This window comes from Chinchilla lanigera, unplaced genomic scaffold (assembly GCF_000276665.1).
Source record: "Chinchilla lanigera isolate Chin_1 unplaced genomic scaffold, ChiLan1.0 scaffold00029, whole genome shotgun sequence".
Lineage (NCBI taxonomy): Eukaryota > Metazoa > Chordata > Mammalia > Rodentia > Chinchillidae > Chinchilla > Chinchilla lanigera.
Genome location: NW_004955430.1, coordinates 21,380,370 through 21,406,314, shown reverse-complemented (window position 1 = coordinate 21,406,314; position 25,945 = coordinate 21,380,370). Strand labels below are relative to the sequence as shown.

At 37.0% G+C, this 25,945-nt stretch overlaps 1 protein-coding gene across 3 annotated transcripts in view; it reads right to left on the bottom strand.

Annotated features, from left to right (window-relative positions):
• Positions 1-12,265: 12,265 nt before the first annotated feature.
• Positions 12,266-25,945, bottom strand: part of Rbms3 (RNA binding motif, single stranded interacting protein 3) — a 679,403-nt gene continuing 665,723 nt past the window's right edge. For all 3 annotated transcript variants that reach the window (XM_013515628.1, XM_013515629.1, XM_013515627.1), the window contains one exon: positions 12,266-18,682. In XM_013515628.1, coding sequence (XP_013371082.1) covers positions 18,676-18,682 — 7 coding nt within the window. In that variant the 3' untranslated portion in view covers positions 12,266-18,675. The remainder of the gene's footprint in view (positions 18,683-25,945) is intronic.

Sequence of the window (25,945 nt, the reverse complement as noted above, 5' to 3'; positions counted from 1 at the left end):
CTCTCCGCTTTTGCTCTATAATAAGTACTTTTGTTCAGTACGTGCTGTATTCTCTGTCTTTGTCTAATAAACCCTATTCATGTCTCTTCCTGGAGCATCCAGAAAATGCTTTTTCTCCGATAGGGAGTCAGCGAGCCAGCTGTAGTGGAGTGAAGATTAGGAAACTCAGAGACCCAGCCTGGTGACAAAAGAACAGTAAAGAAACAGTGAAATTGCAGCTAAGGGAGGCTGAGATTCTGCTCTCACGGTGTGTTCCAAATTAGCCTCAGAGTAAGAGGTCTTATTTAAAGACCTTTGTTTAGAATTTAAGTAGAAAATGAACATAATCAGGGATTCCAGTTTTAGCTCTGACACATAGAACATTCAATGCCACACTCAGTGGCACTGAAAAGCATGGAAATTAATGGCTTTTCTTGAAATTCTCAGAAAACCAAGGTCACAGGACAACCTACCAGAGTAAAATCTGGGAGAACTGGAACTGGAACAGACAGGACCTATGTACTGGCCTGCCTAGAGTCAGCTCTGGGACATCATGTATGTTAGTTCTGTAGTGTTGTCTTCACTAAGGCCAAGTTCCAAAAATGGGGTGGCTCAGAAGATTACTTTCTTACAGTTTTGGAGTCAGGAGGTCTGAAGTCAAAGTATAAGCAAGCCATGATCTATCTGAAGTTCTGCGGAAGAATTTGCTTCGTCTCTCTCTTCCAAAAAGGGGGACACAATTTGACCCAGTGCGTATGAGCTCTGCCAACCAGTCTGAATGAGTTACTGGAGGTCACACGTGGGCCTACGTGGGAATGCGGAAGCCCAGGGTGGGGCTGCAGGTGCAATGGGATCTTCTCTCTCCAGAATACTTACCTCCAGGAGCTGCATTGAAAATCGTCCCTCAGGATGCTACCTGGAAGAGAGAAAAACTTCTGCCAAGTGTGCCACTCAGGGCCCTCTCTCCTGTGGACAAAGGCAACAACAACAACAAAACAAAAACATTAACCCCTCAAGCTCAAATAACAGCAACAACAAAACATTGCCTCTCAGGGCACTCTTGGAAGACATTTACAGCCTGGGAAAGGGAAGAGGACTGGAATAAAAATGAAAACAGGAAAATGTCCCCTGGGAGAAAGGCAGAAACACTAGGACCACCACAGTAGCAGGAAAGGAAGAAAGGACAGGAACATTTCAAAATTACATTCATGAAACTCAGACTTGGAATCAGTCTGGACGTCAGGAATTCTCCTTGCAAAATATTTAAAGACTATGCATATTTTAACAGAAACTGTAAAGTATACACCAAAATGCTAGTTTTTTTGTTAATTTCCCAAAGGCTTTGATTCCTGCTTTCTAGAAGCAGAATGATAAAGGAACAGGAATCTTTTCACCCAAAATAAACCCCAAAGCACATACCTATGAAGCAACCTAAGGAGAACTGATTGATCTCCATTGGCCTATATGGTTGAGTCAAAAGGCAGAAAGAAAGAGCAACATCTCTAATGTAAGAAAACACCAAACAATTTATAATAAGCTGAAGGACTTGGTATTTCACATGGTAACCATGGGTTTAATATACTCCAAATACCAGGCTTCTGTATAAACAACTGCATATTGATAACTTCTGCATGTAGATGGGCTCCCGGTACTGTAGTCTAGCATCTGCTGCCTCGTACCATTTGTTGAGTAAGCAGTCAATAAGTAATATGCTGTCTAAGCTTGAATGAAGGTTGACAACCAGCCTTACCTTAAGACTCGGCTATTACTTTCAGAATGTGGCTACTCTACTCAGGGACAGTTAGTTTACTTGACTGTAAAGGATAAGCAGCAGTGATAGATGCTATCTAAAAGAATTTATGCCATTTATAAACGACAATTTTCTAAATTTAATTAATATGGCCATAGATGTAGTTTTCAGAGGAACAATATCTTGGTGTTTCAAAGACAAGCGAAATTATTATTCCTCTCTTCATATATTATATCCATGTGTTTATAAGAGATGAGCCAATTTGCAATTATGTAAGATAAATTTCAGACAAAATCATTCAGGGTTACTGGAATTCAAGACAGCTTTCCTGGGTTGAGGAGAGTCTACATAGTAACTGCCAAGGACACCAGAGAGTGATATATTTCTGGGTGCTGCTGTACTGCGCTTCTTGGATACACTTGAGTCTTCAGCTCGTGCACTGCCTGTTGGTCATTTATGCTGTATGTATGTTTTTTTATGATTGTATCACACTGCACTAAAAACAAAAACAACAGGAAATAGGTCAATCAGAAGACATGAGCAGTCAGGCAAAGCATGGAAGGAGCCGGAGACAGAGCCCATGTATAATTTTTGTAGTAATTACCCCATTAGACTTCTTCAGACCCTTGAAAGGCCAGAATTTATTTATGTTTTTCTAGTAACATCATTTGTCTTGGAAATATTTGTTTGATGCACTTTCTTACTGGTAGCACTATTTTGATCCCGTATTTTTCTCAGGGTAAAATGTATGTTACAGACTTGAAGTTTGCAGAAAAGCCTACTTGAGTTGTTCAACACTATTTGCAGCTAATTATTTTAATAATCTTTATGAAGTGCTAGCTCCTGTCTCTCTCCATGAATAGCTATGTTAGTGTAAGTTGCCATGGTACTTGCTGAAGGTCCAAAGAATGCAAAAGGAACTGGGCGATGGGGTGATGATATAGGACAACTATCCAAAATTATCCGAACTGAGCTCCACTAGAAGCTAAATTTCTGTGCTTTCTTGTTCTAGTGGCCCAGGAGCTTGCAGGTTTTAAGCTTATGTGTTTGTGTCTTCCAGAATCTGGGCGACATTGAGAAATGGTGAGGTGTTGCCTTAGCTCATGTGTTCTCATACCTCTAATCTTCTCAGATATCCATCCTGCCTTTAACTCTCAGGCACTGCACTCATTAGAACACCTTGTGCTTTAAAGGGGAACTTCAGTACAGAAGGGTTAAAATTGTGCATAGCACTTGATTCCCTTTCCAAGTTTTAGAGGATTTATGCATGGTACGTGCATTGCCTATTTTATCCTCTTAAGTACTCTGAGAAATAAAAACTATGCATTTAGATAAACAAAGAAGCTGAAATTCTAAGAGAAGTAAAAGTGTTTTTCAAATAGCATACATAGTCATAATCCAAGATTTTTTCACTGCTTGCCTAATACTTTTTTCAATAGCCTGTGATGTATCTCCAAGTATTTGGGCAAGCAGTGTATCAATGGGCTCAGCACTATTAGGAGGAAAATTCTGGGCTCTTTAATCCTAAGCTTGGATACTGTGTGCATGATGGGAAATTGGTCAGGCCATGTAACTTTCCAAAGCCGCAGTTTCAACCCCATTAAAATGTGGGCAGAGCTTTACCTTGGCTGGTGTAAAAGGATCAGTGGTAATAAATAATAGGCACCATTATTGTTGTGGCAACCAAGAATGCCAGGTTTATGTCCTATTTTTGTCAAAAGATTTAAATGTCCCAAATAATTTGGAAAAAGGAGAGAGTCACTTTGCAAATGGGAAGAACTAGGAAATAGACAACAGTAAGGGGCTAGAAAAGCCTCCGCAGGTCTTGATGAGAGATGATTGTATTTAGACCTGGCGTTTTTCCCATTTACTTTTAGTCAAATTGTGGAAGAGCTAAACATATTGCCCACAAAAATTCCCTGATTTTATTACATGTCAGATATGGTCATACACCAGCACTTACTAGAGTGTAATCTCTTAAGTTGGCAGAAACCATATCTACTCTGATGAGAATATTTATGGAGGGTCCATATGGCAGAAATTTTTGAATGAATATGGCAATGAAAAATTTTGCCTATCTATTTGATCAATTGGTCCTTTCCTTCAAGAACACATCAAGGACAGGCTCAAATAAAGAAAAACGATTGAAATAGCAAGTTATTTCTTGGAGGAAAAATTTGAAATATGTTGGATTTTATGATAAAAAGTTATTAGAAATGAAAGTCCAATATCTCTATTGTTCAAGATCTGTAAATCTGAGGCCCAAAGAGATGAATTATTTTAGAAAAAATGTGATGATTAGAAAACAAATAAAACTAAGGTGCCTTTCACAGTGGCATTGCCAAGTCACCCCAGAAGAAGAAAGCTGTGGAGCTGCGGCTGTAAGTTTCAGCTTGATTTTGAGTAAGCTCCCGCCTGTCTGAAGAATAGGTCACTGAGTATGTGACCAGCTCTGCAAGTCTCATCTGGGAAATGGGGAAAATCCTGGTATCTATCTCGGAGCACTCTTAGGAAAATCATGTGACCCAACCCGCAGCTCCTGGCACAAAGTGAGTGCTCAGCCCATGGTGACCGTGCCTCTGTGGCCCTATCTCACGCCGCAGGGTCTGACAGAATTTGGAATTTGTGTTTGCAATCTGCAGGATATGAGGACAGCAGCACTCGCTGGTGACCACAATGGTAGCCTTTGGGTTCCTTAGGGCTGAAGAAAAATCCTGGGAGAAAAGGCTACTCCCTCGGTTTCTGAGGATTTTTTTTAAAAAGCTAATCTTTTGATGTACTAGCGACACTTTTTGTCATTACAGAGAATTGGAAATGATAATCAAATCTTCTGAGATTGTGGCCTCTATATTTCACTTACTATGCATGGAGGCACCTAATTGGTATCTTTATCAGCATACCTTCAGGATAAAAAGCATTATGGAACTTGAGCTTTACTGGAATTATTATTAAACGTTGACAAAGCACTCAGTTCTTCTTTGAAAAAATAAGTTACAAAACAGTATAAAATACATACACCCTAGGACATAAAATTATGATTATTTTATGTACTAGGGACAGCATGATAAGTATAGCCTATTTATCCATATTCTAAGTTCCAAGATACCATAAATATGATACAAAAGTTTGTGTATATGGGAGTGAGGGCGGTGCTACCATTATTTTCTTACAAGTCCAAAACAAAAAGACACCATACAAGGAATCACTGTTCTACGCAAACTGTGAAAGAAGATGGGTGCTAATATCTGAGCATTTCTGTCTCTTCAAAATTCATACGTTGAATCCTGACTCAAGATGATGGTATTAATAGGTATTAGCCTTTGGGAGACGATTAAATCGTGAAGATGGAGCCCTTGTGAGTGGGGCTTCTAAATGAGAGCTCAGGAATCTCATTGGCCACTTCCGCCATGTGAGAACATAGAAGATACCACCTTGAAAACAGGACCCCGGCAAGTATCAAATATGGTGGCAACCTCAGCTTGGATTTCCAGACTCTCAGAACTATAAGCCATAAATTTCCGTTCTTTATAAATTATCCAGCTGAAGGCATTTTGTTTTGTGGTTATCTAAATAGTCAAAGACAGTGGGTAAAATCAAGTTTAAGATCTTGATTCCAATTTTATTTTATCAGGTCTAGTAAAACCAATTTTCTTCCAACTTTCTTTTTTGCCACTATAACTTGAACTGCCATTCATATAGGGAAAGGATATATGCGCCATATGTTCTTAAAGGCTACATGCCGGTTAGACTTCTCTACACCCTCCCTCAGGAGCATATTTTCTAAAGCTCAGAAGTGCCATGTGGGAACTCACCTTGATGCAGTGCTGGCCTCCAAATACACTATTACACAAGCTGCACTTGAAGAATGACAAGGAGGATGAAAAGTGGAACAAAAAGGCTCGCAGGCCAAACCCAGATGCTCAAAGCACAGGGCTTATCAGATGGCAGGACGCAGGGGAAAAGGTCTGGGGTAGGCCGATTAATAATGGGTGGAATGTAAGAAAAGTGGAAGGACCACACTGAGAGCTCTACAGCGTTCATGTGTCCTCCCTCTCTCTGAGCCAAATTGCTGCCCTTCCCGCTGAGGATGTGTTACAAGTACTAGAGTGGAGGTTTGACCAAGGTGAGCAGCAGCCAGGGGAACATGCTTCTCCCTCTTAGTGAAGTCAGGAAAACTATCTGAAATTCACCCATTGGTGTGATGTGTGGCTAGGGTGCCAGAAGGGGTGTTACCAAAGGGTGAACACATTAAGACTAAAAAGAACACCAAAGGCCTCGTATTTCATATGTGTATTTAGTATGTCAAAAGTGTATGGGCTTGCCTTGGTCTTTTTATTATTTTATATTTTTATTCATACATGTTCTATGGTCTTAAAGCTTACTTATTATGTTTTTTTAGCAAATCATTTTCATTTCACTTACTCAATGTTTTTCTTCTGCAATTCAATGTTCTTAAGCAACTGCAAATGCACACTAACATTTCTTGGTCTTTTAATAGAGAGATTGTTCATTTAACGACTGAGTTCTACTCCTGGCACTAAATGAGTAGAATGATTAAATGAGTTGGTCATTAATATTAATGAATATTCAGAGCAAAGAAGTGGTCAAAGGAAACTCCAACTTGATGACTTTGCTTTTAACTGTATAACTCTTACATGCAGCCATGCGATATATAACAGAACATAAAACTACAGTTCTGTACTATACAGTACAATCAGCAAGAATTACAGTACTGTATAAACAAAGTATACTGCACAGAAAGAAGACATTGAAGTTCTATAAACAAGATGTACCAAACTGTACAAAAAGTAAAAAGGATAGAAGAGGAAAGGTTGTAAGTCTGAACAGTGCCCCTCAGTCAAAAGTCTGAATAGTTATTAAAAGGAATATCTGTACACATCCTAGGCTAGCTTTGGTAACCCTTAATCAGAAAAATGTACCTTCTGTTCATTTGCTTACCATAGTCACATGTCGCTTACAAAAGGGTACTGATGAATTTGGCAGATATGGAGTTTAATACTTTCAGAGATACAAACCGCAAACATCAGTAATCACACCTGTATGTTTACATACAACTCTATTGCTCCTGGCTTTAAACCTGATATACTAATTGGTGGATATCAGGAAGGTTTGGAGGTAGCAGTTGCTGGTCTCTGAACCCCTGAAAATAAGAAGCAAGGAAATCCAGCCCTGCTCACGCAGCTGACACCAGAGCCTGGTGGGGCCTGCAGGAGAGGAGAGAGGCCCTGGTCTCCCCCTCCACAGACACCGGCCACTTTGTACACCCCATGGCACAGAGAAGTAGGGATGACAGCCCAAAGATTGACCTGATTGAGGATGAGCCCAACATCTAAGAGGAGAGTTTGCTTTCAAGACTGAAGTGCTACCCTACTGCAGAGATGTGAGAGACAGATGGCAGACAGGCACGGAGAGGGTGAGAGCCCAAGAGCGATCTCCAGAGCTCGCCTGAGAAACCCAAGCTTGGGCCAAATCACAGGGCCTGCGTCCTTTGGTGAGAGGCCAGGTATGGAGTGTGACCTTCAGAGGGTCTGCATCTGGAGGAGGTGGGATGTAGTCAAGTGGTCTGCTTAAGCTTATACACTGTTGCCTACTCCAGCAGAAACTAGTGGCCTGAATTACTGTAAGTCACTATCTGGGTTGTGTTAGTATTTATACTAAAATCACAGACCTCTTTGCACTGGTTAAGGGTGGTTCATAAGTTTTGTCAGCGTTCAGTTTATATTTGAATCCATTGGTGTTGCTGACTTCACTGCTACAGCCAAGGTGACACAGTTGGTTGTGTGGATTGGTTTTCTTTGTATGCTAGCACCTGAATTGTCCGGTGGTCATCAACATTACTGTGGGTCATTCCCAAAGAACTGGTCCCTGAACCAAAGAATCAGAAAATCCCAGCATTGGAAACAAACAACAGTATAAAAACATAAAAACATAAGGCAATAAAATGCCTCCAAAAGTTCCCAGTGCCCCCAAAGCCAATCCAGCAGGGATTGATGGTGAAGAAATCATAAGCCACATGACAGGAATGTTCAAAAGGGAATTATGATTAGAGATAGAAAAACAGTTCAATAAAGTGTTTGGTGAATACAAAGAGGCTATAACTGAATGGATAATGAGGCAAATGGAATAAATGATCAACAACACTAGAGAAAACACTAATAAAAATCTAGTGGGCTAAAGAAGATGCAAAAAGTGAACTTGCAGGATAGAAAAGACTGGGAGCCCACAAAAATTTCAAAAAGAAATCCAAGAGATTAAAAATACAGCTGAAAGTCTGGGCAGGAGAACCAATAAGTGTGAGGACGGAGTGTCAGATCTAGAAGAAATAAACACACCATACAAACAATAAGAGAGCATGAAAAATGGATCAACAGAAGCTCAATGACTCAAAGAAGACTAATATAAAAGTAACTAAATTAACAAAAAGAAGACAGAACAAAGGGCTGTCAGAAGACAGCACAAAGGGCATAAAATCTATTTGCAGAACTTATAGCAGAAAACTTTCTGAACATGGAAAAAGAATTTAATATACAGATAAGCAAAATATTTATAACCCTGAACAGCCATGTTCTGAAAAAAATCCCTGTCATGTAATAATTAAAGTACCAGAAATCAGGCACAAAAACAGAATCTTGAAGGAAAATAGAGAAAAGTGTCAAAACACACACATATACACACACACACTTTAGAATTACAATAGATTTCTCAACATAAACCTTAAACACAAAGAGAGTTTGGAATGATGTGTTTCAATCCCTAAAAGAAAACGACATCCAACCTGGATAGTTATACCCTGCAAAATTATCTTTCAATAATGAAGTAATAAGATATTTCTGCGATAAAAAGCATGTAAAAAATTCCATGACTATCATGGTGTGGTGGCACACTCCTGTAATCCCAGTACTTGGGAGGCTGAGGTAGGTGGATCACTGGGATTTTGAGGCCAACCTGGGTTACACAGGGAGTTCAGGGCCACCTGAACCACATATCAAGACCATGTTTCAAAACAACAACAACAGAAAAAGAGATAGAGAAAAGAAGATATCCATGACCATAAAAGCAACACTCCAAAACAGAGTCAAGAACATCACAAGAAAAGAAGATATCCGGGGCTGGGGATTTAGCTCAGCGGCAAAGCCCCTGCCTGGCAAGTGCAAGGTCGTGAGTTCGGTTCCTGGTACCAGACAAAAACCAAAAAAAAAAAAAAAGAAAAGAAGATATCCATGACCATAAGAGCAAAACTCAAAAAAAGAGTTAAGGACTTCATAGAAAGAGACAATGAAGCTAATATTACCAAAAGGTTCAGAAGAAGAAGAAAAAAGAAAAACAGAGAAAAATAAATAATAAAGATCTGAAATAAGTCAACACACATCAGTTATAACTATCAGTGTAAAAGGACTAAATTAGCCAATCAAAAGGCACAGATTGGTAGAATGGATCAAGAAACAAAATTTGATGGTATGGTATATACAAGAAATATATCTAACACTGAAATAAATTCATATACCAAAAAAATGAAAGGATGGAAAACCATAAACCATGCAACAGAAGCCCTAAAACAAGGAATGGTTACTCTATTCCGAAAGTAGACTTTAAGCCAGTGTTGATCAAAGGAGACAAAGAGGGCATTATATATTGGCTGATGGATCTATTTCACAGGAAGAGATAACAATTATAAAAATATGTGCACCAAACTACAGTGCACTCAACTTCATAAACCAAACACTAGTGAACATAAAAGATCTGCTAAACATTAATATAATTTTAGTGGGTGACTTCAAAATTCCACTATTGAAAGTAGATCAACTAAACAAAAACTTAACAAAGAAACATCAGGGTTCAAATAAACCTTGAATAAATGTACTTAATATCTACCGTGCTCCATCCAGCAATAGAATATACATTCTTTTCAGCAGCAAATGGTACTTTCTCCAAAATAGACCATATAATGTCTAATAAACCATACTTGAGTAAATGCAAAAGAATTGAAATTTTACCGTGTATATTATCAAATTACAGTGCAGTGAAACTTGAAACCAATAGCAAAAGAAACCACAGGAACTATTTAAATGTATGGAAACTAAACACTCTTGGTCAGTGCATCACAGAATAAATTAAGGAAGAAATAGGACAGTTCTTAGAATTACATGATAAAGCCAGTGTAACATACCAGAATTTATGAGAATCAATGAAAACAGTCCTACTAGGGAGCTTTGCAGCTGTGAATGCTTGCATTAGCAAAACAGAATGACCCCAAATAACCTAATGGTGCATGTCAAGGTCCTAGAAAAACAAGAACAATTCAAACCCAGAGTTTGTACAAGGAGGGATATTATAAAGATCAGAGCAAAAATCAGAGAAATGAAGACAGACAGACAGACAGACAGAGAAAGAAAGAGCTAGTTCTCTGAAAGAAAAAAAATAGACAAATCCTTAGCCAATCTTACCAAATTTAAAAAAAAAGAAATAAAAGACAAAATTCATGGAATTTGAAATGAAAAAATTGAAATCCCAATGGACATTGGTGAAATCCAGAAAATTGTTGCCAACTACTTCACAAATCTTTATGTCAAAAAAATAGAGAACTCAGAAGGAATGGAAAAAATCATAGATACATATGAATTACCCAAACTGAACCAAGAGTAAAAATCTTGAATGTTCTAGTAAGAAGCAAAGAAATTGAAGCAGTTATTTAAAAAAAAAAAAAAAAAAACAACTATCAACTAAAAAAAGCCCAGGATCTGATAGAATCAGATTCTATTGGAGTGTCAGGAAAAAATCTAACCCCAATTATATAAGCAATAAAACCAAGAATCAACAATTAGATTCATTTCCAATTAAAAGGTTTGAGCCTGGGATATAGCTCAGCAGCACAGCGCCTGCCTGGCAAGCATGAGGTCGAGGTAGAGTTCGATATCAAACAAACGAAAGACTGATTTCTGATACCAAACAAACAAAAGACAAATTAAGTTTTCTGCACAGCAAAGAAAACAACCAACAGAGTGAAGAGATAACCAACAGAATGGGGAAAAATTACCAACTTTTCCTCAGATAGAAGACTAACATTTACAATATATAAAGAACTAAAACAATTGATCCTCCAAAATAAAAGACCCAATTAAGAAATCAGCAACTGAAATGAATAGATACTTCACAGAAGAAGAAATATAAATAGCAATAAGTACAATGAAAAATGTTCAAAATAACTGGTCATTACAGAAACAAAAATTAAATCTATTGTTTACCCCAGAAAGAATGGCTACTGTCTAAAAATCAAATAAATACTGCTAAAAAAATTGATCCTCCAAAATAAAAGACCCAATTAAGAAATCAGCAACTGAAATGAATAGATACTTCACAGAAGAAGAAATATAAATAGCAATATGTACAATGAAAAATGTTCAAAATCACTGGTTATTACAGAAACAAAAATTAAATCTATTGTTTACACCAGAAAGAATGGCTACTGTCTAAAAATCAAATAAATGCTGATGAGGTTGCAGGGAAGATGGAACTCTTCTACATCGTCGGTGGGACTTTAAACTAGTACAGCCACTATTGAAATCAGAGTGGAGATTCCTCAAAAATCTAAAAATAAAAATTCCATTTGACTCAGCTCTTCCTTCTAAGTATTTTCCCAAATGAATCAAAAGTCATCATATTACAGAACTACCTATCTAGCTCTGTAATATCCTATGTTTACAGCAGCACATTTTGCAATAGCTAGATCTTGGAAACAGCATATGACAGTCAACAAATGAATGGATAAAGATAATGCGGTGTTTTTAAGTAATGGAGTTCTACTCTGGTGTAAAGATAAAGTTGAATCATTTGTTGGCAAGTGAATGAAAGCTGAGAATACAGTGGTAAGTGAAATAAGTCAGATACACAAGCTTAAATACTGTATGGCTTCTCTCATATGAGAATCTCTTTTTTGCACTCTCTTTATGATGTTAGATAAATAGGAAGTAGGGAGAAATTAAAATAATTCCCCAAATTATCTATTCTGAAGCTTCAGAAATATTTTACAATATATTTTAATCTGTTTCATCCATACTAATATTTTCTTTTTGTTCCACAGAAGGAAAGTTTTGTTCTTTTGTTTCTTCTTTATAAGAAAAAGTCATTTTGTTTTGTTTTGTTTTGTTTTGGTCTTGGACACACTGTAATATTGTAGCCATCCTTTTAAGATCACAATACATAAAATATTAACTAATTATTTTGTTATGAAAGTTTTGTTTTATTTTTTCATAGAAATAAGAATTCTTTTTATATTTTCTTTACTAGTATCTACATGTATCCCATTAAAATAAAAGAACTAGGAAAATCTGGCAGACTCTGGCTTTTTCAGCCCCCTACATAAATAGAATCCTTCCCTCACACTCTTTTTGTCACCAGAAATGATCTTACCTAGAGAAAATCTAGCAGTGTATCCAATTAAATACAGAGACAGCCCCCGCCCACCCATTGGCTCCCATGACAGGTCTGAGCGAGTGTACACAAACACAGCAGCCCTCCTTCAATGATTTTATTTTCATTTTTTATTGAAAGCTTCATCAAAGAAAACAGAAACTTAAACCTAAGATCCACTGATTTAAAGAAAGCCCAAGAAATAGGGAAAATATGGAATCTAATTTGACTGTGGTACAGATGAAACAATTAAAAATAAAACCAGAAACACCATCGTATTACAGAACTTTTCATAACAGAGACAGCAATACAGAAATGTTTTTAAATAAAGTTTAAAATTGAGTGATGTTTCAGAAGTCGCATGAGGTTGAATACGGCCTGAAATAAGGGTTTTAAAAGAAGCTGTGTCCCATTTTCCTTAGAAACTCAGTATCTCATAGAGTACTTTTATACATATTTTAAAAATTAAGATTCCAATTATATTTTTAAATAAGTGGAAGCACTTATTTGCAAACTGGGGAAATTTTTTTCAAGTATCTCTTTGAAATTATTTTTATAGGTCCTGAAAGGTATGAAATAACTCCTTGTTTTGTATATGATGAAATAGCACATTTTTGGGAAGAGGACAGAGCATCTTTCTTAAAAATCTAAGACCAGAGAATTTAAATACAAAGTATAACGTTAAGGTTACACTTTGAACTTATGAAAATTGTGATCATAAGAGTTTGCACTGCAGTGTCAAATCATTCAGTCTTGATACAGTAATGTAGTGAAAATATAGCAAAAGTAATGCATTTTTTCATCAAACTTAAGGAAAGGAATGAATGTATATTTAACTGAGAGCTATTATATTCTCCTAACAGAAATTCTGTTTATTTTTTCAACTGGTTTAACTTTCAGCAAAGTGAGTGAAACCAAAACAGTTTTCTTCTGAGAGAAGCCCAGTCCCTGGCCGCAATATTCTCTTTTATATTCCGCGAGAATACAGCCGACTCTCAATTATTTGTGGAGAATGGGAAAAGGATATTATGAATTACCAAAACCCAGGGTTTATAATGCACTGGTACAAGTTTTCTTCATCACTTTAAACTCTCAATAAATCAATACTTAAGTAATAATAGAATTAAGTAACTAATATGAATTTTATTTCCAATTGTTTCTTTTTCCACCCCCAGGGTGAAATATTAATGAAAGGAAACAGTGCCTAAGGCCTAATTCTCAAGAAGAAAAGACAAACATACACAAAATGGATAATTAGCCCTTCAGAAATTGAGAGCGATAGTATTTCTGCAAAACTCAGAAATGGGGCAGTTTTGGGAAAAGCTCAACTGTGATTCAGTGGCCTCGTGGTTCTTTCTGCAGGCTCCAAGCTCGGTTACAAACTCGATTCCATGAGCTTCCTGGGTAGAAGAAACTTTTCCTGATGCATTATTTTCCCACCCAAGATACACAGAGCTAAATATTGAGAGATCACCCATCTTTTTTTCCCCTGGTGACAGTGAGTGTTTATACTCTGGGGTAAAAACCACACATAAAAGAAATCATTAATTGATCATGAACTCCTCCTCCCACTTCATAGATCTTTGGGGACACTTGGGGATTTAACACTGAGCTTTTATACTTTCCTGAACACATAATCCACAAAGCCAAAACCAAGAGTGTTTGAATTAAGGGGCCAATGCCATATTTTAAAATGTTTTGAAAGAAATATTAATCTTCAGTCATACCTGACCGTCTTCCAATGCTATAGTGGACACTTTATTTGTAAGCCAAATTTCTTCACTAATGAAATTTCATCATCACTTAGCCACAGGAAATGTACAGTGTGCACAAGCAATGAGCCTGTTTAAATGCTGCCAATCCCTCAGACTGAAGTGAGAAGCTGTCAGTTTCAGTAAACTCACAGTTGTGAAGCACGCCAGCCACAACAGCATGAAAAGTAAGATCCCATCCTTTACTCCTTATTCAGGTCAAAGAGAACAGATCAAGAGTCTATGACTCATCACACTGTATTACGATGTGTGATTCCTCGGTGTGCTGACTGTTATTGTACATATACAAAAATGTTGTCCTTTTGTTCCATTTTAAATCATCTAAAAACACATCACAAGAACACTTAAGAATTTCTCTCTGCTTATCAATTCATCTGCAATGATTCATGCACTCAAATTAGGAGTGAGACTGAATTGTCAAATATATTGTGATCTTTTAACAGCATGATCTGTGTAGACAGCCCATCGAAACTTCTGTTCAATCATGGAGAAGACTGCAAAGGCCCTCTTCAACTCAAGTCTCACTTTTCAGTATTGGGGATTTTAGGCCATTGTAAATGTTACATAGCCATAGAAGAGATATCTCAAATATTCAAAAATTTTTTAAGAAACCAGAATTCAGAACTTTTTTGGTTATACATGAACTGAAAGCAATTTTTAAAGCAATTTTCTGCAGTGTATTTTTTTTTTTTTTTTTTGCCATAGTGAGATAATGTGAATTTCCTGCTCCACCCAGCCTTCCTCAGGGCTTAACCTTCTGTCTCTAAGGACAGCATGAGCGCACTTCTAATGCCAGGTTGTCATACATTAGGGAAGTGGTGAAAGGGAGTCATATGCTTTTAAAGATGGCAGATCTGCTGAAGTCACATAAAGAATTAATTAAAGTAAAATATGAGACAATATTCTGTCTGAACTGTTGAAATTTACCATGGAAACAAACTAATACTGACCACAAAGTTAAGGAGAGGATTTTCTTTAGAATGTTATTTCAGTTTCCATGTAAAAGACAAATCAACATTGAAAAACAAACTGTCATCAGCACCTGCTAGGATTACCTTTAGCTCACAGTGTGCACTTTGTTGTTCTCCCAAGATATGGCTGTGCAGCGGGAGCCTCTGGTTCCTATACACACTTTGCATCCCTTGACAATAGCTTCTCATAGCGGAAATGATCTGCTCTTTATCTCTGGTCTTCCACTGACCACATGAAAAGAGTTTGGATGAGAAGGTGTTTCTCTTATTTGGATTGTGGTATTAGTTTGTTTCCGAATGTGCAGGATAATGCATGGCAATTAAAGTCAAAAGGAAAAATTGACACATAAAAATAAATGTTTGGTAAATCAGAATACAAAGAAAATTAACTTCATCCAAAAGGGATTTTAGTTCTAAATAGGATCAAAATCCCACAGTATATATTGTTGACTAAATTTGGATTCTGATATCTGGGTATTTTGAACACATACTTTGAGTTGTTTTATTTTTCATACGATTTAATGCTGCTTACCTGTTAATAGCTCCTCCCCAAACCCCAAGACTGGATTCTTGAAAACAGTTCTTAGGTAGAATGACAAAAGGGGGGCAAATTTGGACATGTGCATTTTTTTATCATTTTGTTTCTTTTTGGTTTGAAATAACATATTTTATAGAATGTTATGACATAAACAATCCAAACACAAAACACACAGGCACACAAAATGACAGGGAGAATAATTTCCTGAGACTACTGAAATTTCATAGTCGAAAAAAAGTACCTAAATGTATAAATAAAGCAGCAGTTTTGAATAGAAACAAGAAGTTACCTAGGCACATTTATCAGCCACATGTTAGCTACCTCTTACCCTCATTGCTGACTGTATAAATGAGACTTTCTTTGTATCACATTAATATATATTTTTGGTATTTTTTGTACAGAAACAAAGGAATGCATATTGGTTTTATATTCAAATGAATTATGCCCAGGATAATCCTTATGTATGCGAAGAATTCAGAGCATGAAAAAGAGCATGAAAACGTACTTCTTATGCATGTTTTTTGTACCACCCCCATAATATGAGGAGCTCATTTTCCAAGATAATACCACATGGCAGTCCATGGGATGCTGGAGGATACAGTGGAAGAATGTTTAAATCTCGGGTTCTCTCTGTAGCATGGAAAACCCTTAAGATGGGTGTGATCAGTTGACTTTCTGTCCAGCACATGCCACAGTTTGTTATCTTTTGCCAGTGGTGAGACTACAAAGCTGTGCAGTCACTCTGGGTTTGAGCTTCCATCATGGGCTTGCAAATAAGAAAACCAGGATCCAACTAAATAGTGGAATATTGGCAATTTTATATGAGTCAAACTCCTTATTCATACTGACCTACTGAAAATATGATTTGCCTTTTATATTTTTGAGTTTTTAAAAGTCTACTCTGTGTTCTTTCATAGTGCACTTATACATTGCCCTCTTCTTTCTGCACAAAGTCAAGTTCCTGTACTTATTTGTAAAAAGTTTCATTTTTGTGATTCAAATGATTCAACCAAAATGCACTTCTTGTGAGTAGCTCAACTGATAAAATTCCATTTCATTTTCTTCAGTTTCAGGTTAAATTGTATAGGTTTAATGTTGACTTGATGAACCAAAAATGTAAAGATGTTTTTTAGGTAAGTCAATTTAGATACAAATTTACACCATTCTTTATATAAATATCTCCTTTGGCTTTAATGACTGATCAAATCTACTTCTTTTGGTACTTATTGATACTTATTCTTTTGGTAATTATGATACAATTTCTTGATTGTCAACTAGCATTTTGAGAGTTTCCCTAAATCCCACTAAGAGAATCCTCAATGTTATTGGTACTTCTTGCCTCAGAAAATTAAACTGAAATAAAAAGGTATATTTTCTTTCTTTCAGGCAAGACCAAGATATGAATATACCATGAAAAGAGATGAAAAGAAGATGCCCCCTCCCCGAATGCAGTGTCAAGGTGGCCATTCATGGTGGATGATGAGAAGACTGTGGTGAGCAGACAAAACCAGGAGGTACTGGAATTTGGAAGGAAGACGATTGTTACAAATACCATGAGACCTTTGCAGGAGACCATTCACCATTTCAACCCGTATCACTAAGCTTTTCTGACAAATGAGATTTCAGAGACCTTTCAGGCCATCTTCAGGAAGTATCATCAGTTCAAAATCCACAGAAAGTCCAGCCTCTTATACATGTCTCGTGGCTTATTGGTGGCCATTAACACAGGTGTCACATTGAAGAGAGCTAGCAAGGAACCAGAGAAGCTCAAAACTTAAAAGCCCCTCGGCTCTATTAATTGGTATCCAGAACTCTTTATGCTGGGACTGCTGAACACAGTTGGTGCGAACTTCTATTATAAACAAATGTACATTAAAAAAAATTTTTTTGCAGTATGTAAAACACCAGTGGACGGTAGTTTAAACAAACAACAAAGTAAGAACTGGTCCGGCCATTGTAGGTCAAATAAAATTTTAAAGAAAAGAAAAGGAAAAAAAAAAAAAAAAACCTCTACCTTCTGGACTGTAATAGGGTGTCACTTCATCTTTGGTATAAAATAGGCCATCTATAGGCTGAATTTGATCACAACTAGGAAAGACTACAGAAATTGTCAACAATTTCTCTATCTATTGCTTTTTTTGTTTTTTTTTTTTTGCACTTTTTGACCATAAGCTCCTACCTACTTATGTTTTTTTGTTTTGTTTTTAATGCTCTTAGCTAAGTTTTGCAATGTGACAAGCAAAGCTGACTAAAAACTTTGTAAAGCTCATAAAAAAGACTGCAGATAAAAAGCACTAATGCTTTTGCTAGCAATCACGCTTTGTAAATAAAAAAATCTGCATTCTGCCCCCCAAACACGCATTATTTCTAATGCAGTTGTTTTTAAACCAACGTTAATAACTTTACCATAAAATGTTTTAGCCTTCTAGAATGATTTGTGTCAACACTTAAGACAAAGTTCATGAAAAGTCCCAGCATTTCCCAATTCTTGCAGTTGCCATGGTTTCTTTTATCAACAAATTTTCTTCAAATGAAGAAAAACATTTTCTTTTAAACTGTACAGTTTTTTTCACCCTAAAAACTCATAGTCTTAAACTTCTGTACCAGTTAAAGCTGGCACGATATTTCAATTCTTTCTTGAATTATTTTTTTTAACAAGACGTTGACAGCTTGCCTTGAGAGCCTTTGACGTCCTTAAAATTAAGGCAATTAAGATTCAAGATAAACCTTACCTAAATATTTCTAAGAAAAAAATACAATAAAATAAGAAAAAACAACCCACTAGGTTTAAACAGGAAGGGAAAAAGAAAAAGTAGCTTAATTACTGAAGAAGACCATTTGCTTCCATTTTGGATTGCCCATCTCTTGACATCAGGTTTTCTGTTAAAAAATAGAAGGAAAAAAAAAAAGAAGAAAATCTATCTATACTTTCAGGTAAATTTTGAATTCAAATGCTCTTCCAGATATAATGTCAACCTTTGATACCCACCCCACCCCCTCTTCTGGGATTTCTTTTCCTTTAAGTAAAAAAGAAAAAGGTGGCAAAAAGAAACCGTCAGACCACATGAAGGAACCATTTGCACAGCACATAAAAACTTTTGTTTCACTGAGTGAGATATAAAATTAAAAAAAAAGCCTTCCATTGATGCCTGTGCAAACTGGAAGCCAACTAACTTCTTGTTCAGTGAAGTTTCTTCATTCAAGGCAAAATTTCAGACGGACATTCTTCTGTTCTGTTTATGGTCTGTGGAAACAATGGAATAAGAGTAGTCGTTACGTCACAGCTTTTAAAATGCCTTCTGTGCTCTTTTCCAGTGAGATCTCCTTAAAAGGCAGTGAGGCCTTTTCACATGCACATGAAACAAATTGTAAGTGCATATTTAATTCGAAAAGCATATTTAGCCAATGAAATTGTCAAAGTCACTTTCACGAACATATTCAAGCTAGAGAGTTTCATCTCATTAAACATTAAAGTTAATAGACTAACAGTGTCTTTTTATCCAAAAGCACTAAATATTACATGTATATCCTGCATGTACTCAGACATCTCGCCTGCCAAGGCTTGGATATGGCTTGAGTATGTTCCCACAGAGATCTTATTTTGGAAGTCTGGGCTCCAGTATGGCAATGTGGAAGGTACTCCTTTAAGAAATAGTATCTAGAGGTAGGTCTGTGTAGATGCTGCCTTTGGAAGGGATTAAGATAGCTCTCATAGGATTCTGAACTAGTTTGGAAGGCAAATTGTTGGGAAAGAACAAGGCTGACCCCTCCTTAATCTCTGCTTCTGGTCTCATTGTGTGATCCCTCAACACCGGATCCTACTATATCATCCACCAAGGAGTCCTTTGCCAGTGGCCAAACAGATGAGATGCCACATGAAGGAACCATTTGCACAGCACATAAAAACTTTTGTTTCACTGAGTGAGATATAAAATTAAAAAAAAAAAGCCTTCCATTGATGCCTGTGCAAACTGGAAGCCAACTAACTTCTTGTTCAGTGAAGTTTCTTCATTCAAGGCAAAATTTAGGACTTTCAGCCCCTCAAACTGTGAGCAAAGGATCCGGTGTTGAGGGATCACACAATGAGACCAGAAGCAGAGATTAAGGAGGGGTCAGCCTTGTTCTTTCCCAACAATTTGCCTTCCAAACTAGTTCAGAATCCTATGAGAGCTATCTTAATCCCTTCCAAAGGCAGCATCTACACAGACCTACCTCTAGATACTGTTTCTTAAAGGAGTACCTTCCACATTGCCATACTGGAGCCCAGACTTCCAAAATAAGATCTCTGTGGGAACATACTCAAGAATTTAGGACTTTCAGCCCCTCAAACTGTGACCAAAGAAAACTTCATACATTATCTAATTTCAGTTATTTTATTATAGCAATAGCAAATGAATAAATTCAACTTCCTATGAGCATAGCACCTAGTTTTTAAGACCTGCTTTATGTACTCTTTAAGTAGAGATTCTTGAAGTATTTACATATTTTCAGAACTAACTCAGTCAACATGAGATTCATCACTAACCATGGGATTCATGGGATTCGTGACTAACTCAGTCAACAATATGTGATTCCCCACTATGCACCATAACGACTGAGTTTCATGCTATCTTGTGGTGTTTACCAAGTAGATTCACATAAACGTTATTGGCCCAAAACTTAAGACAATTGTTCTTTCCTGTTTGTTGCTCTCATCCAGATTTTAAATTCTTAGCTGGAGGCACTTATAGTCCTAGCACTTGGGAGGATGAGGCGAGAGGACTGTGTGGACCCAAGACTTTGAGGTTAGCCTGGGTAATATAACAAGAGCCCTATCTCAAAAAAAAAAAAAAAAAAAAAGAATTAGAATTCTTGACATCAGAGGTTGTACTTTATTTCTACTTTTTACTCTCTAGGCATATGGAGAAGAGCAATGTCCATAATAGGTGATTAACTAGATATCATTTTAATGTATTTCATTTTTCCCAGGTGGGCTGAGTTAACCAAAGCTCCGAAGCTCCATCTATATTACAGGATTAAGCTTCTAGGGGACTGAACTTTACACTTAGCTCTTCTATTCACAGATTAGAACTTCATTAAATGAGTAAGTTATGGTGTATAAAGAGGCAGCTTTATCTATAGACCATGTTAAAAGGAAGGTCTCTTCCTTCAGGGTATAGAATGCCAGAGAAAACACTGCAGATTTTGCTGGTATCCAATTGCTTAATTCAGTAAATAAAGCTCAGGATGGCTGAGTATAGGTGTGTAAGACCAGTGGCTGAGGGAGGGGGCCTAAATTTCAGTGCAGTGTCTGCTCCCAAGGCCTTGGGATCTGCACAGGCCTGCCTCTGATTTTGGTAAGTGTTCTGGTCTCATTGAGATTCACAAAAGGCTTTCAGAAATGTTTTCACTGTACTTTATTTACACTGAAATGATGCAGAAAGGTCTCTTTGTCCTAATTTGTGAAAGTCATCATGGGATAGCTGTTGTTATTAGGAACCTAATGTCTTTGCTCCTAGAACCATGTATAGAGAGAAACAAATTGATAGACTGACTATTTGAAATATTTATAAATAATTTAAAGTCTCTAAAATTACATCTTTTTTCCATGTCTGCTACATGAGAAAGTTGGATTTCTTCTAAGAACAAAGGAAATTACAATTTTCATAACAGCCACAATGATAAGTAAATTTTTTTTTTTTTTGTCTTTTGTTTTTTTTTTTGTTTTTTTCCAGTACTGGGAACCGAACTCACTACCTTGCGCTTGCCAGGCAGGTGCTGTGCCGCTGAGCTAAATCCCCAGCCCCAGTAAAATTTTATTAGTAGTAATATTATGAACCATTAATATGAATATTTTAGCTCTCTTTAGAGAATATTTCAGTTCTCTTTCTCTACCTTTCGTAAATTATAGGCTTACTCTATTTGCATATAGTGTCTACCTTGCTATGAAAACAAAGTCTTGGTCTATTTTTATTGCCATTTACACTTTTGCATTGTGCATTGAACAGAAAGAATCTAAAACATCATGGTTTTTTCATTCCATAAACAACCATCAAATAAAAGACACTTTCTGGTCAGGTACTTGGGCACTGATCATTGTACCATCAATATTTATGAACTAGGTTGAGGCTACTTTTAGGTTTATAACCTTACACAACTCTTTCTAGTAACCCTCTCCCATAATTGTTTTGGTCCTAAAAGTAGCCTCATTACTGTCTGAAAACAAATGATTGTACTTTACATACTCATCATTCCTAACTAAAGCTTGAAGGCACAAAGTGTTGCTATTTAATACAACTGAAACTCACTTCTGTCTGCCTTGTCTATAGTAGATAAGATGTGATGTGCGCATTTGCATACTGATCAGGGATTGCACTGATACCTATGAAAACACAATTCTAAATTCTCAAGGCTGTGCTCATTAGTAAGAGTATACATTTAAGCTGAATTGATGTGAAAGAGCTAAGTAGTAAAATAATTTGCAAATTGTAAAATACCTGCACATAGATGTAGTATGACTCAGAAGTACAATTCACACATTACCAGATAGTGACAACCTATGGGAATTTGGTGTTCATGGAAGTTCAGCGAGCCTGACAAGATTCGAAGAATAAAATCAAATGCTATTCCAGTGGTAACACAATTATCTTTTAATGTCAAAGCAAATATTTGTAGACTGAAAATTTGACTGAATTTGAGAACATAACCATTTTGAATTCTCTCTTCAATCTTCTTTTCAATAGCAGCAGACTGAATAGGTTGGGAAATAGCAAACAACAGTCTCAGAAATCTATTTTTTTAGAAATCATGTAATGATTCTGTATTTCCCGGAGTAATTTCTTACAGACTAGCTTCATGTGATGTTATGTAAAAAGAAGTGTTTTATGGTCTAGAGTTTGGAAAAGCTGCCTACTATATTTCCACTGTGGGATGAGCTACAGGTAAACTAAAGATGAATCTGAGGCACAGTAAAGATACCAATGGAAGAGAAAATATTTTTTGGAAAAGTAGAAAATGTTTTATATTAACATCAAAATAACTAACAGATAATCAATATATTATTACACTTCTGTAATAATTTAGTTTTTAATATCTTGGAACTCTATAGGAGGAAGCCAGCACATATTCTATTCTGTGAAGAAGTAAAACATTTGAAGTATTTATTTGGCCCCAGAGGAGGTCCTGTATATTATTACCATATTTTACTGTATTTTGATGACTTTGAAGGGAACTGAAATTAAGGCAAACATTTCCTTGAGTTTAGAGCAGGGTTGTCCCACACACCTGAACAAGGAAGTGCTGTAGGCACTGTCTAACCCCAACCTGGGAACCTGAAGGTAAATCTTTCTTCTGTTGTAGGGTCCCAGCTCATATCTTTAGAGAACAATGACTGAATTCTCACATTTAAAGAAAGAAGAAAATCAGGCTCCAAAGAAGTGAAAGATAACTGATGACACAAGCTAGAATAAGAACAGCTGTGCATTTTAGATTTTAACTTTGTTTGAAGATATGCTTTTTAGATCTTGTTATGTTTAAGGCTTCCTGTGTGACACAAAGAAAAACAGGTAATTTGAATGGGAATTGGAATTTCTATAAAATTTCCACAGTAAACCATAGCCATCATTTCCTCCTTCTGTGATAAGAGCTCAGAGTCCCTTTTACATTAATAGCTTTTCCTACCAATGGAAAAACCTCCATAAATACAAATTTCGAAGTCCTCTGCTTTAACTAGGAGAGTAGAATTTGGAATATTAAAGTATTTATTGACATATCCCTAATACATTTTCTTTATTCCTAGGCACACCATTTACACTCCCGCAAGCTTTCCTCCTGCCATCTTTGATCGTGATGGCTGTCCTTTACTTACAGTATCTTTAGCGCAGACATTTTAGTGTTAAACGTACATGTGATGCCTCAAGCTATTTTTCACGGGCACTAAGTTGCCCTCATCAGAATTTCATACTCCCAGGAGGTTAGCTAGCCTTTAATGAGAAAGGCCAGAGGTTTGTACAAAGTACTTTAAGCTATCCATATCTCAATTAGCATAATGATTGTTAGAAATGGGTTGCCTGATGAAAGTAGTGGCATATTAATTAGCATAATGATGTTGGAAATGAGCTGCTATTTGTGAAATATGGCTTGTTTAAGATAATGTGGATTGGCAAGATTATTTTAGAAATACTTTCCAAGAAGGAATATGAAAGGAATTTAGGGAAATCTATAGTAGACTATAACTAACTTTAGGATATTGTTTGAAGCTTCATCTCAAAACAAAACTGTCATGATGTAGATTTCTGGTGGCCCTTCAAGGTAATATAGCCCCACATCTAGAAAATGGTCAAATGTAATCAGAGTGAAGTTTTCATAGTGAGTATGATGAGATTACTTTAAGAAGCAGAGCAGGGAGGTTTATTAAGTGCACATATCAATCTGTAGAAGTTGCTATACACCTGCTTTCTAAGGAATGTTTGTTTGACAGCTGTCACTGTGAGTGATTGTAAATCCTTCAAATCTTCCCCTGTGAAGGTTACTGCGAAAAAGAGCCCTGTGCGCATGATGTAGATATTTAGCTCAATTTCCACTGCCTTCTTGAACTATTTTTGAAGAATCGCGTGTCTTACATAGGTTAGATTTCCTTGACGAAAATTGACAAAACCGATAGAGTCACATTAATTACTTCCTTTTATGAAATTTCAGGAGTGACTGCCACCTTTAAAGGTGTTTGTCTTAGTGTGTTGTTTCTTTTTCATTTGATATTTTGTTGTTTCAAGTCAAAGACTCCTAACACTTTTTGCATTTCAGAAAGGGGAAGCTAAGCATACAAAAAAGGCTTGTTAATTCTTAAAATCAGTTTAAAGGAATATCTGCAAGGCAACGCATGTGGTATTTCCATGCCGTACTTCTGAAATGTTCCATTTTCCGAAGTGCTTTCCTCTCTGGCTGTTGCAGTGAGGAGTATGACCTGGGAACATCCTGTAACAGATGTTCCTTCATGGGTGGAGGAAATGCCTATTCCTTCAAACAAGGGAATCCTCGTCATCATTTTGCCCCCATGAGGACACGAGATGAGTGATTTCATTCTAGTCACTTACTATCCTTTGAAACTTAAGTACCATCCATCACAATACTCCACAGCTCAATGCAAATGTGGTATAACCATGATTTTAAACATGTTTAAACCGTGAAAGTTGTATTTTGTCAGACTCAGACTTCCTCAATATATACCTCAAATATTTCAAGGATAAAGCTTGAAATTGATTCACTTTAAGGATAATTATATTTCTTATCCATCTCCACAAGCACACCCTCCTGGGCTTTTCTCTTATCTGCCTCTGCTATTGGTATTAATGACTCCCTTAATTTCTCTGGAAGTGTAAATTCTTCCTGACTTTCAATCTACCTTCCACTGAACCTTCTAACCCCACCATTACACCCACCTTTTGTCCTTCCTGCCTGAACCAGAACAATGACAGACTATTGATTTCCATTGCTTCCTAATCTGTTGTTTTTCTTCAGCTGGAAGAACAGATGTAGAAAAAAGAGCTGCTGGCTAAGCAGCTCAACATGGCACCTGATAGAATCTGGATGTGCCTTTCCATGATATTCTACTACCCTCCTTCCACTTCTCAAGGAAATACTCTCTCCTTTAACCCTGGACGTGGGTCAAGCTGTGACACCATCTGGAATGTTACTACTTCCTGCAAGACCCTGCTCCAATTCACGTGACTTCCACCAAAACATACCAATCTAGGAGAAATGAAATGCATTCCCTTGTTACTATAGCCCTTGTGAGTCTTTTTCATTTTTGCCATTAAAGTATGTGTATCTTGGGTACGGATAGATCTAAATCCTACCCTAGATTGCTAAACCCTGAGGAGTGGGACAATGCTTCTTGCTACAGTATCTGGTGTGACACAGGTAGTACAAGTGAACTAGAACCTGGACTTGGAGGTGAGATGTTCTCTGTGAGTCAGACAGAACTTCCTTCCCCACCATATCGTGCTATAATCACGAAAAGTACTTCACCCCTAAGTGGGGACATCTTTGAGAAAGAAGAGATTGTCTCATGTGGAATGACAAGGAGGAGAAACTACAGCTCAGTTCAACAGGTGGGCAGGGGCAGAAGTTCTACATAGTTACAAGATGGGGGAAAATTGCATCTCCAAAATAATCCTTGAAGCATTCCCCTCTCTAATGAAACACAAGGCAGGAGACCAAATGACCGGCTTTTATGAAAGCAACTAGATATATGTTTTATTACCTGAATGCAGGTAGGCAAAGAGCTACAAAGCTATCTGCCCCAACAAAGAAGTGTGCCCCTTTTCTAAGGATGCAAAGAGGGCACGGGAAGGTTTAACAAACATCTGTGGTTAAAGTTTTCTTGCAGCCTTGTATCCCAGTGGGAAAAGTCCTTGAAGTGTCCAATGTAAACTTTTTGGGTGTCTCTAGATGTTTCTAGATTTCTCTGGGCCCTGCAAAAGTCCTTGTCCTATCTCATCTCCTTTCCTGTTTGTGGACGGCACCTGGA